This window comes from Kogia breviceps, chromosome 5 (genome assembly GCF_026419965.1).
Source record: "Kogia breviceps isolate mKogBre1 chromosome 5, mKogBre1 haplotype 1, whole genome shotgun sequence".
NCBI classification, from domain to species: Eukaryota; Metazoa; Chordata; class Mammalia; order Artiodactyla; family Physeteridae; genus Kogia; species Kogia breviceps.
The window spans coordinates 81,775,685-81,790,510 of record NC_081314.1 but is presented as its reverse complement, the minus strand read 5'-3'; the positions used below and the strand labels follow the sequence as shown (position 1 = coordinate 81,790,510).

The 14,826-nt window shown below is 36.8% G+C and overlaps 1 protein-coding gene across 2 annotated transcripts in view; it reads left to right on the top strand.

The window, feature by feature from the left end:
• Positions 1 to 14,826, top strand: part of SEC22A (SEC22 homolog A, vesicle trafficking protein) — an 80,002-nt gene that overhangs the window by 44,949 nt on the left and 20,227 nt on the right. For both annotated transcript variants that reach the window (XM_059064412.2, XM_067034437.1), the window contains 2 exons: positions 92 to 207; positions 13,126 to 13,191. In XM_059064412.2, coding sequence (XP_058920395.1) covers positions 92 to 207; positions 13,126 to 13,191 — 182 coding nt within the window. The remainder of the gene's footprint in view (positions 1 to 91; positions 208 to 13,125; positions 13,192 to 14,826) is intronic.

Genomic DNA, 14,826 nt, shown 5'->3' with positions numbered 1-14,826 from the left:
TCAAATTGAGCAGTGAATTTCATTTTACATATTTGTAGGTATTGACGTGAGATATTGATGTTTATTCCTAATCATTTCTTTTATTTTCCAGCTCACCAGCGACTGGAACCAGCAACTCTGTCAGGGATTGTGGCATTTATCCTTAGTCTTTTATGCGCAGCTCTGAATTTAATTCGAGGCTTTCATGCCATAGAAAGCCTCCTGCAGGTACTGTGCTATTTTTGTAATTTCAAGTGACTATGCCTTTTGATTCTACTTGTTACACAATTGATTTAAATTGATTTGGGTATTAGTACAACTTAAAATGCATGCTCAGACTTTGTATTCTTTATACCTACTCTAGTTTCCCCTTCTTCTAAAAACACTGATTTCTAGTTGACTTCTTTGACCTAACTAACACATATTTATTTATTATCCACTCTCCCAGGAGGTACTGTTTAGAGGTATTCTGGGGACACCAAGATATGTGTGACGAGGGCCCTGTAGTCTCAGACCCTAGAGTTGAAATGGGGAAGCAAAGAAGTCCACAAACAAATGTCAAGTACAGAAAGTCTGAAAGAGGAGTGGTCAGTGTGAGGATAGGAGAAGGAAGCTCTGTGGTGAGGGAAACTCTGGGAGGGGTGAGCAGGACCTAGAAGGATCTGAGTGGACAGAGAGGAGTAGAAGAAAGAAGAGGGCATTCATGGGCAGGTTTTTTTTCCTACCGCTGGGTATTCTTACCTAGTTATCTGCTCCTTTTCCTTTTTTACTGGTGGCTGCCTGTGAAATCACTAATTTCTTCTGATATTGCCAACTATTTTGTTTTCCAGAGGAGTTTCTTCCAGAGACTAAAGCTATCAGAGTATACTTTTTCTCTTATTCTTTTTGTAAACTTTTGAAACTCCCTTTCTTAAAGTTAAGCACATCTCAGCCTTCCTTTCCCTGTTTCTACTCACTTTCCCTGAAGATTTTTTTGACACTTCCACGTTGTAAATTAGTTCTCTTTTTTGGCCAGTATTAAGCCAAGAATATCATTTGTAAACACCCAATCAAGACACCTTCTATTCTGTTTTTAAATAGCTGTTAGTTTGGGGGAATACTCAAGATAGTGCCATTTTGAGTACCCTCTGAACGTCCTCAGCCATATGAAGCCAATAGCAGAGGACATCACAGGTTCCAGGCAGCTGAGCTTTGCCTCCAGGGGGTTGGGGGTCTTCTCATGACTTCCGAATTCCTCTCCTGAACATCCTGGGCCTGCAGGTAAAGCCCATCTTCCCTTTCAGGCACAGGACAGCTGGCTACTGTCTCTTGTCATTCCTGCCCCTGTTCCTTAGCCAGTTAGCTTTATTCCAGCAGGATTTCAATTTCGAGCTAGTTAAACAACCTGCCAAAAAGAAATAAAGGCAATTTGGAGACTGCTGACTGAAAATACTAATAAATAAGATCCTCTCTTGCCTTTTTTTTAAAAAAAAACTTGATGTAGTGGAAAGAACAGCATAGGAGTGTGAAGAGTTGATTTTTGTTTGTGGAAGAGAGAGCGAGAGAGAGGGTTGGCTCCAGCTGAGCTACTGATTAGCTCAGTGACCTTGAGTAGCTCACCTTACTTTCTGGTCCTCAGTTTTATTGCTTATAAAATGAAGGAGAAAGATGGATTTGATGAGTATTTCTCTAACTATAGGACACATTTACACCTGGTTACACAATATATGACTTTAGGTGGTAGAGAGATAAACATTTTTAACTTTAAGAGTTATATATTTAATGTATATTAATGTATAGTGTCTGTGTTTGGTAAGGGATACTAGTTTCTATTAATGGTAGAGATGAAAATTTCCTTTTAAAAGAAATTAATTTTAATAAAAGTCACCTTTATGACATCTTAATAAATAATGGTATAATTAGTATTTAGAGTTCTCAAAAATTATGAAGGTGGCTCTGTGAGGTTAAAATTTTGTTGTTAAAATAATCCTCTGGTTGTTTGAAATTGGCAAACTAATAAAGGAAGGGAGCAGGCCTGGGTAGAGGAAAGGAGAGCCTTACCATCCCTGACTTAGAAGACAGTACATAAGTTGCAGAACCTGGGGTTTAGTCCTCATGATTTTTAAGTTAAAATTCAGGCAAGGCTGTCATATTTCACAATTTTTTCAGGCACTCATATCCTATCCCTCCTCTTCCTGGACTGATTCTTTCCTCTGATTCACAACTTCAAAACTAAGCAAGTAGTATAGAACAGATGAACAACAAGGTCCTCCTGTATAGCACAGGGAACTATATTCAATGTCCTGTGATAAACCATAATGGAAAAGAGTATTTTTTAAATGTATGTATATGTATATCTGAATCATTAGATGTACAGCAGAAATTAATGCAACATTGTAAATCAACTATACTTCAGTAAAATAAATTTTTTTAAAAACTAAGCAAGACTACTTGCTTAGTAGTTAAACTACAGATTAATTAAACTACAGATTTTCATGGCTTTTGAGCTGCTACCCCTGACTAATGCCTGCCTTGATTCCTAAGTGTTTCATGTTCTCCCTCTGATCAGTAATGTCTTTGCCTCATCACAGTTGAGGTTTTCAGAAGAATAGTAATCTGATTAAGCTACCGCTTATGTGTAACTGACTGATAGCTCTGAGATTTCTCAGCCTACTTATATTTTAAAAAGACAGCGTTACACACCAGTATCTCTCATGAACATAGATGCAAAAACCCTCAACAAAATATTAGCACATTGAATCCAACAATGTATAAAAGGTATTATACGCTACAACTTTTATTCCAGTTTTGCAAGGCTGATTGAACATTTGAAAATCAATTAATACAATCTATCACATCAATAGGCTAAAGAAGAAAAATCATATGGTCATATCATGCTTTTTTGTCAGAAAAAGCATTTGGGGGATTCCCTGGTGGCACAGTGGTTAAGAATCCGCCTGCCAATGCAGGGGACACGGGTTCGGGCCTTGGTCCAGGAGGATTCCCACATGCTGCAGAGCAACTAAGTTCATGCGCCACAACTACTGAGCCTGTGCTCTGGAGTCCACATGCCACAGCTACTGAGGCCCATGCTCCTGGAGCCCATGCTCCTGGAGCCCGTGCTCCGCAGTGAGAGGCCACCGCAGTGAGAGGCCTGCGCGCCGCACCAAGGAGTGGCCCCCGCTCGCTGCAACTGGAGAAGGCCCGCGTGCAGCAATGAAGACCCAATGCAGCCAAAATTAAATAAAATTAATTTTTTTTCAAAAAAGCATTTGACAAAATCATGACAGCAAACTAGGAATAAAGGGGAACTTCCTCAACTTGATAAGGAATATCTACAGAAACTCTACAGGTAACATCATAAATGATGAGCAAGTAGATGTTTTCTTCCTAAGATCGAGAACAAGACAAGGATGTCCCCTATCACCACTCCTATTCAACACTGGAAGACCTAGTTAATGCAATAAGACAAAGAAAACAAAACGTATACAGTTTGGGAAGGAGGAAATACAGCTGCCTTTATTCATAGATGGCATGAGTATATAGAAAATCCTAAAGAATCAACAAACTCCTAGAACTAATAAGTGATTGTAGCAAGGCCACAGGATCCAAAGTTAACACATAAATGTCAATTGCTTTCATATATATCAGCAAGGAACAATTGAAATTTGAAATTAAAATTACAGTTCCATTTATATTGGCACCACCCTCCAAATGAGACACTTAAGAATAAATCTAGCAAAATACATAGAAGATCTATATAGGGAAACCATAAAATTCTGATAAAAGATATAAAAGAAGTTCTACTATGTTCATGGATAGGAAGACTCAAAATTTTTAGGATGTTGGTTCTTCTCAACTTGATCTGTACATTCAACACAATCCCAATCAAAATCCCAGCAATTTATTTTGTGGATATTGACAAAGTGATTTTAAAGTTTATATGGAAAGGCAAAAGACCCAGAATAACCAACACAGTGCTGAAGAAAACAAAGTCAGAGGACTGATGCTATCCAATCTCAAGACTTATTGTTAAGCTATAATTAAGACAGTGTGCTACTGGCAAAAGAATAGACAAATAATTTAGTCAATGGAACAGAATAGAGAGCCTAGAAATAGGCCCACACAAATATAATCAACTGATCTTTGACAAAGCAACAAAAACAATTCAGTGGAGAAAATTTTCTTTTCAATGAATGGTGCTGGACAGCTGCACATCCACATGTAAAAAAAAAAAAAAGCTAGACACAGATCTTACACCTTTTACAAAAAAGTTAACTCAAAATGGATCACAGACCTAAATGTAAAACACAAAACTATAAAACTTATAAAAGGTAACAGGAGAAAACCTAGGTGACCATGGGTGTGGTGATGAATTTTTAGATCAATACCAAAAGCATGATCCATGAGAGAAAAAATTGGTAAGTTGGACTCAATTTTAAAACTGCAAAGGACATTTTTAAGGGAATGAAAAAGATAAGCCATAAGCTAGAAGAAAATATTAAAATATTTGCAAAACACATCTGACAAGGGCTTGTATCTAAAATACAAAGAACTCTAAAACTGAAGAAAGCAAACAACCCAATTAAAAAATGGGCTAAAGAACTGAACAGACACCTTAACAAAGTAGATATACAAGAGGCAAATCAGCATATACAAAGATGCTCAACATCATATGTCATTAAGAAAATGAACATTGAAACAGTAACATACTGCTAAACATCTGTTAGAATGGCAAAATCCAAAAAACTGACAATACCAAATGCTGATGAGGAAATGGAACAATAGGAACTCTCATTCATTGCTGATGGGAAATCAATGGTACAGTCACTTTGGAAGACAGTTTGGCTGTTTCACACAAAGCTGAACGTAGACTTATATGATCTAGCAGTCATGCTTCTAGTTATTTTATACCCAAATGAGTAGAAAACTTACATCCACACAAACACTTGTGCATGAATGTTTATATCAGCTTTATTTGTAATTTCAAAAAGCTGGATGCAATTAAGATGCCCTTCAAAAGGTGAATGGATCGGGACTTCCCTGATGGTCCAGTGGTTAAGACTGTGCTTCCAATGTAGGGGGCGTGGGTTCAATCCCTGGTCGGGGAACTAAGGTCCCACACACCGTGTGGCATGGCCAAAAAAAAAAAAAAAAAAAAAAGAGGCAAAATACACCCAAATAAATCCATCATTAAAAAAAAAAAAGTGAATGGATAAACAAACTTCAGCAATCCATACAATGGAATATTATTCAGTAATATATAAAAAGAAGTGAGCTATCCAGCCAGAAAAAGACATGGCTAAACTTTAAGTTCATATTGCTTAATGAAAGAAGCCGGTTTGAAAAAACTGTATACTATATGATTCCAACTGTATGACATTTTGAAAAAGGCAAAACTCTAAAGACAGTAAATGAAAAGATTTGGAGGGAGAGAAGAAGGGATAAATAGTAGGAGCATGAGATTTTTAGGGCAGTGAATCTGTTCTGTACATTACTGTAATAGTGGTTATGTCATTATACATTTGTCAAAACTGATAGAATGTACAACACAAAGAGTGAGCCCTAATGTAAACCGTGGACTTTAATTAATAATAGTATGTCACTATTGGCTCATCAGTTGTACCCCCTTAATGCAAGATGTTAATGATAGAGGAAACTGGGTAGGGGAAAGAATGGTTATATGGGAACTCTGTACTATCTGCTTCATTTTCTGTAAACCTAAAACTGCTCTAAAGATAGCAGTCTATTCACACACACATACACACACACACACACACACACACGCTTCTTACCTCTGTCTTAGAGTCTACAATTTCTCTAGAAGCTTCAAGGGTTTTTTTGTTTGTTTGTTTGTTTTAAATAGTTCCGTAAAACTGTGGTGGTAGGGCGTGAAAGCAGCATGGGGTACATTATGAATGGGGAAAAGGTTAGAGTGGTCTTTTTCATAGTAAAAGTAGTAGATCATTTATAATTTGGGCACTCTCTGGATGCTTGTATCTTTGAAGATGTGTCTTTCTGATGGTTGATATGGAATTCTTTCTTTTTCACTGTCCTAGACTAAATTCACCCCAATAACACTGCTTTCTCACTTGACCCAGGGAACTGTAAACTGGTCCATATGGGATTTTTAGCTATCTGGGAACTAGGGACACCTGGTTATGTTGTTCTCTTAGCATTGTTTTAAATCTTTGTTCTGCCATAACCCACATACACTCATCAACTCATCAACAGTTGAGGTTCCTAAAATAGTGATGCTTTAAGAGAGCAGTGAGGAAACAAGAATGCAAAGTTTGGGGAATGTAGTCCACAGGTACTTTGTCACTCATAGGTAGTTTTAAGGTATTTTCCAGCAAATTCTGATCCTCTCACCTAAATGAGAAATACTGCTTTTGGAAATTCACTGGACCAAAAGTAGAGATCCCATTGTTCCAGTTATTGGGGATTTTACATCTGCATAGAGAGAATGTTCTGGTAAGTGACTGGTGCTTGGATATATGTTTCCTTGTCTTGTTATGAGAATAACGAGGGAGTACTATGTAGTGTTGGATTCCATGTCCCAAAAGATGGAATGGACCATAGGCAAACAAATGGAGCTGAATGTCAGAATGCAGAGGGCACTGTGATAAACTTAGACATCTTAGCAGGATAGGATTAGGGGTGCAAACTAGATTAATTTCAGTGAGTACATTCTTTATAGCTTGAATTAACCTGAAAGAAATATACACAAAATTAGGGACCTGGATTCTCTCCCTTTTAACTGTCCTGCATTAGCACCTATTTTATCATTGTTCATGACTTGTACTGGTTAAAAGGTTCTTTTTATTCTCACTACAGACATTGAACTTAAGACATACTCTTAGCCTTCTCTCTGGTTCATCATCCTACTTTGTGTTAGGAATAATCTCTAGAGGTGCTATAGATAATTTTTGGTCAGCAAAGTAGATCTTTTTGAGGTAGTCTGCTGTGTAGACTTGAATGCAAAATCCAGGACATGGGGCTTAAACTTTTATCTGTTCTCAAGTTACCTGTATTGGTGTTAACTCAGATAGATCATGGTGGTGATAGAGGAGGCGGAAAGACAGTACCTAAATTAATTGGCTTCAACATTTCTTTAATACTTGATTTAAGAGCAAAGGATTTATTTAGGGATCTAGCTGAAAATGTGTAGTGTATTTCCTGAGTGTGAGCAATATATTGATTTAAAGTTTGCTTTCTTAAGGCTGTGAATTCTAAATACTCCTCTCGAATGCTAAAAATGTTTGCCACGTTTATCTTCTAGTATGTAGCTTGGTGCCTGAGGCACATTTAAATTTCAGAACCCACATGAACCAACATTCCTGTATAACGTTTGAAGATTCAGCACAAATTTGTTTCTTCTAGATTAATAACTGCCTTTTAGGGTGATAAGGAGGGATTTATTAAAATGTGTAGTACTGAAGTTTTTCTTTGGTATCTTGAGTTCAGACTGAGGAGGTTTAGGATGAATACAGTTTTTTTTTATTAAGTTCGTAAATTTGACTGGGTGTTCACAATAATGTGTAAATTAGATTATTTTCACTCATTTCCATACTTTGTTCTGAGTTTAGAGATGTTAGTAAGTTTATTGTGAATTGACACCTCACAAATGTATGAGCTTTTATCACATTGGGTTTATTTTTCCTGTGTTCCTTTAAGGATCAGCCTTGAAGCAATGATCTTAATTAAGCTGATGCCAACCTAGAAGTAATTCACATGTGGTACATTAGGAAAAAATTTGAGTATTCTGATACAGCAGTAGAAATGCTGACCTGGAAGTCAGAATACCTGGATCCCATCTGCCAGTTAACTAACTTTGTGACCTTGGATTGGTTATTTTACCTTCTTGGATCTCATTTTCCTGTTCTGCAAGAGGAAAGTTTTAGACTACATAGGCTCAAGGACCACTTCAGTACTAAGGTGCTAAGACTCTCTGATTCTAAAATTGTTTGTAATGGATACTACAACTAAAAGTAATCAACTTGCTTTTATTCCTTGAGTTCTTTATTTCCAGTAGATTTGTTACTACCTTTTAAAGAAATTACATACCTATTAAAGCTCACTGGAAGTTTGGATTTGTTTAGTAGCATAATATCTATGCTAAGATGCATTCCTTGCTTTCTTCTAAAAAAATAAATGTATTTTTCATGAGTTCTATGCTCATTGTTAAAAATTTGGGGGAAAATGTATAAAGAAGAAAAGAAAAATCCCAAATTTTCTTATTTTATTAATATATACCATATATATACATATCATATCCATTATGTAACTTTGTGTCCTCTTTTTCACCTAAGATTAAAAAGTGAATTTTTCCCAATTATTACAAACATTTAGATAGTATCATTCTAATACATTTGTATGGCTATTATATGAAGCTTCTGCTTACCTCTTTATCCTCACCTTAAAAAAAATTCTTTCCCTTTATTTGTTATTTTTCAAGCAATGTTGGTAATCTAGCATCCTCTGAAGGTGAGTGTGATTTTTAAAAATTTGAACTTCTTACCTCAGCCCTTCCTTCCCCGCCCCACCTTTATCCCTTCTCGTGTTCGCCCTGCACCCACCCCACTCCCACTTCTGTCCATTCTCTAAACTTCTGCCCAATGTTTCCTCAACCTCTAGCTATTTATCTGTTTTTCATCCGCTTCCTCTCTACTGGCTCTGTTCTCTTCGCTCATAAATATGTTATAGCCTGCTGATCTTTAAAAAACGAACAAAAAACCCTAAAAAAACCCCTTGATGCATGTTCCCTTGTAATACTTTGAAAGCATAGACTATTCCTGTTGCCCCCGTTCCCTTACCTCTGTTCTCTTAGTTTACTGTGATCTCTTTCCGCCCTCATAATTCTTTCAAACATTGACCATTAAGTTCACCAGTATCCTTCTAGTTGCCAAATATTGCAGCCACAATTGAGGCCTTGTTTGATGTGTCTTCTCTGTCTCATCTCACACACTGTTCAGTTCTTCCTTTTGAAAATAAATCGTTTAAATTTAAAAATAATGTTTATTTTAGAAAACTTAGAAGCAAATGAAACAGATCATAATTAATAGTTTGATGCATTACTTTATTCTTCCTGACATTATTTCATTCCTTCAGTTCTGTGAAACAATTTTCCCCTGTTGTATTTTTTTCCTATCTCTTCTTGTTCCTCAGTTTATTTGGTAAACTTTCTTCCTCCACCTGTCCTTTAAATAGTAGCGTTTGGGTCATGTCCTGGGCTTTATATTCTTCTAACTCTATACCTTCTCCTTGGATATTTTCATAACTTAAAGAGTTAATACATGTATATCCACAAATATCCCCAGTCATGCATACACACAGTAAAATGTGTAGATGGTAAATTTCAAAGCCTTTAATTTTCACAGTAAGTAATTTTCTTCCCATTTCTCCTCCCCAGTCAACCACTGGTGTATCCTTCTAGAGCGATTATGTGCATATGCTAATACATATGTATTTCTATATTTACTTATATAATTATTCTTTAAAAATTATTCCTTTATAAATGGCAGTATACTGTTCATAGTGATTTGCATCTTTTTCCACCTGACAATGTGTAGATCATTTCATAGCAGTATATATTCTTTTTAGTGACTTCATAGCATTTTTTTTTTTTTTTTTTTTTTTTGCAGTACGCAGGCCTCTCACTGTTGTGGCCTCTCCCGTTGCGGAGAACAGGCTCCAGACCCGCAGGCTAGCGGCTATGGCTCACGGGCCCAGCCGCTCTGCAGCATGTGGGATCTTCCCGCACCAGGGCATGAACCCGTGTCCCCTGCATCGGCAGGCGGACTCTCAACCACTGCGCCACCAGGGAAGCCCTGCATAGCATCTTTATTTTCATTTGTATCCCTGTTTTCCCCCACCACACAACATTTTATTTTGAAAGAATTCAAACTTACAGAAAAGTTTAAAAAAACAACCAATACAGTTAACATCTACCTGTATACATACCTACCTTTCTTTCTTCCTTTATCTCTTTATTTTCTTTTTTTTTCTGAATCATTGGAAAGTAAAATTGTAGGTATTATGACATTTTATTCCAAAATTATTCAATATGTCTGTCTTAAGGACTAGGACATTCTCCTGCATAATCACAATATCATTCTTACACCAAAGACATTGAAGATCAGTGCAGTAGTAGCTAATATAAAATCTATATTCAAATTTCACAATTCAAAATTGACCCTGAATATCCTTTTTATATACTTTTTTCTCTCTCCAGTCTATCAGCCAATCAAGAATTAAGCTTTGCATTCAGTTGTCATAGCCCTTTATTTCATTTAACTACTATTTAAATATATGACAACTAAACTAGAGTTCTAGATTAAACTGTTCCCTGAAGGTGACTTAAATGTCTACTAAACATAATTATTTGGATATGTCACTAGCAACTCTAAAATACCTTGTCCAAAATGAACTCAAGTTTTTTCTGCTCTCAGACCTACTTTTCCTCCTATATCCCCAACTTGGTGAATGGTATCATTTAAATGTTGCCTGAATAGGCGACCTTGGAGTCATCCTAGCCTCTTCCTTCCTGAAACTGCACAAGCTACTCCCTTTGCCTGGAATTCTCTTCCTACCTTGTCTACTAACTAGTCCATCCTTCAAGATGCAAATTAAGCTTCATTTTCTGTGCCAAACCTTCCCTGATCCTTTTTTTTCTCCAGGTAGAATTAAATGTGTCTCCAGTAGGCTCCCTTAGTACCCTGTACACACTCCTATCCCACCAGTTACCACTTCAGGTGGGAATTGTTGCTCTTTGTATCTGCCTTCCTGGTTAGAGTTGAGCTTCTTGAGTTGGTGTTGACTTGTTTTCTGTCCTTGGTCTAGTAACACAGTACTTGGCCCATAAGTGTTTAATGAATGACTATTTATTGAATGGAAGAATATGTTTATAGATATTCTCTTTAGCAAGGGGAAATAAAGATTTTTCAAAGCTGAACTCAATTAGACACGCATTTGTTGAATTCCTACTATGTGCACAGTTTCATGCAAGTAGTAAGATTTCGTTTCTGCCCTAAGGAAGGTTAGGATCTCATTGAGAAGACAAGGCCAGTACATTAGAGATTTAAACAATATTGAAAGGTAATCCCAATTATCTGATGACTGATGTAGACAGTAACCTCTGGGAAAGACAAGTTAGAGAATGTTTTTGAATACTTACTGTGTGTCAGTTACTGTTCTGTATTTTTGCCAATGTTATTTCATTGAATCTCTACAACTTTTATTTTCAAAAAAGGGAATTGAAGTTAAATAAATAGTCCATGATCATACAGCTGATAAGTAAAGATTTGAACCCAGATCTGATTGAGTCCAGAAACATGCTTTTAAGTGTCCCAAAGGCAATTAAGAGAGTTATAAAGTGATAGTGTAAATTTAGGGAAAATACAGTATTCAATTGTAAGACAGTAATTAAATTATTATACAGTCCCACAATTAAAGGTTATATAAGTATTACAAATTAAGTAGTTGAGAAATATTTAGTATCTTGAGGACATGTTTATGATATAGTGTGAAGTACTAGAAAGCAGTACGTAAAAGTATGATTCCATTTTTTTAATGTACATATATTTTTGTACAGAAAGGATTGGAAGGAAGTACCTAAATGGTTAACAGTAATTCTCCCAAAGTTGTAATATTATGGACTATACGAGTTTCTTCTTTGTAACATTCTGTTTCAGATTCTCTACAATGAACATGGACTTTTATAATCAAAAAAGATCATTTAATGGACTGAAGAAAAAACAATCAAGCAGAACTTATTTAAAAGTCTTAGAATTATTAAAGTAGAAGGGTTTTGTGTTGACCTTCCCTGCCTCTTGGATTGAACTGGCCTAACCATCCCAGACAGATCACTAGGATAAGCCCCTCTCCCTCTGCCTTACAGGCACTTCTGTTGTCCAATAGCAAATGGAAAAGCAATTTTCTCTTTATATTATTTCCTGAAGACATGGTCGTGAGAGACACTCCCATGTCTTCTGGAAATTTTTATTGTATAAAGAGACTTTTTCCTAAAATAAGGTCCAAATTTAATGTTTCTACCTAGAAGAAAGAAATTTGATGCTCCTGCCTGGGCTTTATGTTCTACTTCATAAAAACATTGAAAGAAATGATAAATATAGATATTTAACAGGAATCAAAAAGGAATAGAAAAAAAGGGTTTGTTACATGTCTCTATTAGTTTTCTTTTAAAAGAAATATTCTATGAATAATCTATCTCTGTTTTTCCTCTGGGTGGTTTTTTTTCTAGCATAGCATGTATAACTGAATTTCCTCATTGGGATTTAGCACACTCTAGTGGACAATAGCTTTTCAGTTTTGGTTGTCTTTTTTTAAAATCATGCCAGAGACTTTATTGGACAGTTCATTAATGTGCTTACTAGATGGTAAAGTCTGTCAATATTTATTTGAGCCAAATAGTAATCCTAGCAAGCAGGCTTAACTTTATAGGCCACTGGGGTGTTGTACTTTAAAAAAAATAATTATTTATTTTTGGCTGTGTTGGGTCTCCGTTGCTGCATGCAGGCTTTCTCTAGCTGTGGCGAGCGGGGACTACTCTTCATTGCGGTGCATGGGCTTCTCATCGCAGTGGCTTCTCTTGTTGTGGAGCACGGGCTGTAGGCACGCAGGCTTCAGTAGTTGTGGCACGTGGGCTCAATAGTTGTGGCCCACAGGCTCTAGAGCGCAGGCTCAGTAGTTGTGGCACATGGGCTTAGTTGCTCCGGGATCTTCCCGGACCAGGGATCAAACCCATGTCCCCTGCACTGGCAGGCGGATTCTTAAACCACTGCGATACCAGGGAAGTCCCTGGGGTGTTGTAGATTTTTATTTGGTTTCTTTAGTACCAAGAAGAGACGCCTTTTACTTTACATGGAAATTTGTTTCCATTGGCTTTCATCTTCTCTTGGATAAGATTTAATTGATGGGGAGGCCCAGACATAGAGGAAGACTGGTAGCCTTCCTCTACCTCACACTCCCTGGTTCTTACAATGTATTTTATGTTTCTATTTTAGGACTCTTGAGAATTTTTATATGCCACTTTTGAAAATTTTGACCATTTGTGCATAAATGTTGTCATATCCTATCCCAATGGATTGTTTTTGGAAATGGGCTAGCACCGGAAAAAAAAAAGTAATTTTTATTTTGTTTTTGCAGAGTGATGGTGAGGATTTTAATTACATTGTTGCATTTTTCCTTGGAACAGCAGCCTGCCTTTACCAGGTAGGTTCTCTCCGATTTTAAGAAACACTTTCCCATTATTGCTTGTTTCAGGTATCAATTCTAAAAATTTCTTGTGCACTCTAAATAAATAAAAATAATGTCTGAGTTCTTTGCCCCTTTTTAAAATTTGAGCCTCTGTTAGCTTTGTGACCCTTTTGAACGGACATAGATCCCAGTGAACTCAGTGTTAGCCCTCTCCTGTGCTGGGGCTTCATTGGTGGCAGGTCCTCAGCCTATGGCAGTAAAGACTATACTTCTAGATATTCTGGTGACTTATTATTCAGCTTCCAGGCTCTGCTTTTACTCCAGGTTGAGGATTTTGTACTTTGGGGAAAGGCTTTGAAGAGGGAACAGCAAAAGCAGGATTTTAGGATATTTAATTTAGCACTGATGAGTAGGATGGATTGTCAGAGCAGAGAGACTAGAAGCAAGGAAATCAGGTGAGAGGCAGAAGGTAATGAAAGCCTAAGCTAATGGTAATGGCAGTAGGGATAGGAAAAGAAAGGATGCTGAGAAGGAAGCCTCACTAGGACTCAAAGACAGAATAGATCTGAGACTTTAGGAGGGAGGAGCTTTTGTACCTGAGTGATAGGGAGATACGTACTCCCATTTCCAAGAACAGAGGAAGCACAGATATGTTACGGAAGGGAGAGGTAACCATGCCAATTACCCAGATTCAAGAATGTCTTTGCTAAAACACGTTAGAGCAAGGCATTTTGACCTAACTTTTATAAGTGACACATTCCTCTGACTTGCATAGAAAAACATTAGAAAGATTCAGGACTGCAAATAAAAGGCTACCTAAAACTCGGTAGAAGTCTTTAGGGAAATAAGTATATATATAAAATACATATACACCTTTTTTTGACCACGCTGTGCGGCATGCAGGATCTTACTTTCCTGACCAGGGATTGAACCTGTGGCCCCTGCATTGGACCACCAGGGAAGTCCTGGGAAATATTTTAAATATATGCATTTGACTTTTATGTAAAGACATATTAGAAATTTTAGTTTCAGTGGCCACATTTTAAAATATATTTATTTATTTATTTGGCTGCTCCAGGTCTTAGTTGCAGCACGCAGGATCTTTAAAGTTGCAGCATGCTGTCTCTTAGTTGCGGCATGTGGGATCTAGTTCCCTGACCAAGGATCGAACCTGGGCCCCCTGCATTGGGAGCTCAGAGTCTTAACCACTGGGCCGCCGGAGAAGTCCCAACAGCATTTTTTTTTCAATCCCCTAATTTTTCTTAATCATTTATATTAGCTTCAGAAATTTTTCCTGTAAAATTTGACAGATTGAATTTAATTAATGACATTTCATGCAGGAAATGTGAAAGCTTGTATTCGTTGATGTCACAAGTACTTTAATTTTATGAAATATCCTTAGGTAGATTTTCTACTTTAATCTCTACAGTCCTTTCACACAGGGTATATATATCCTTATTTTTGAAAAGGAGAAATCTGAGACAGTTTCAGTACTATCCTGAGGTCACATTGCCAGTAAGTGGTAAAGTCAGAACTCTGAGTCTTCTGATTTTCAGTGTCATATTCATTCCACTGTCTCTAAGCAAAATTCCTATATTTACATGATTTTATAATGCTATAAAGTTATAATTTAATAACTTTTATATGCAT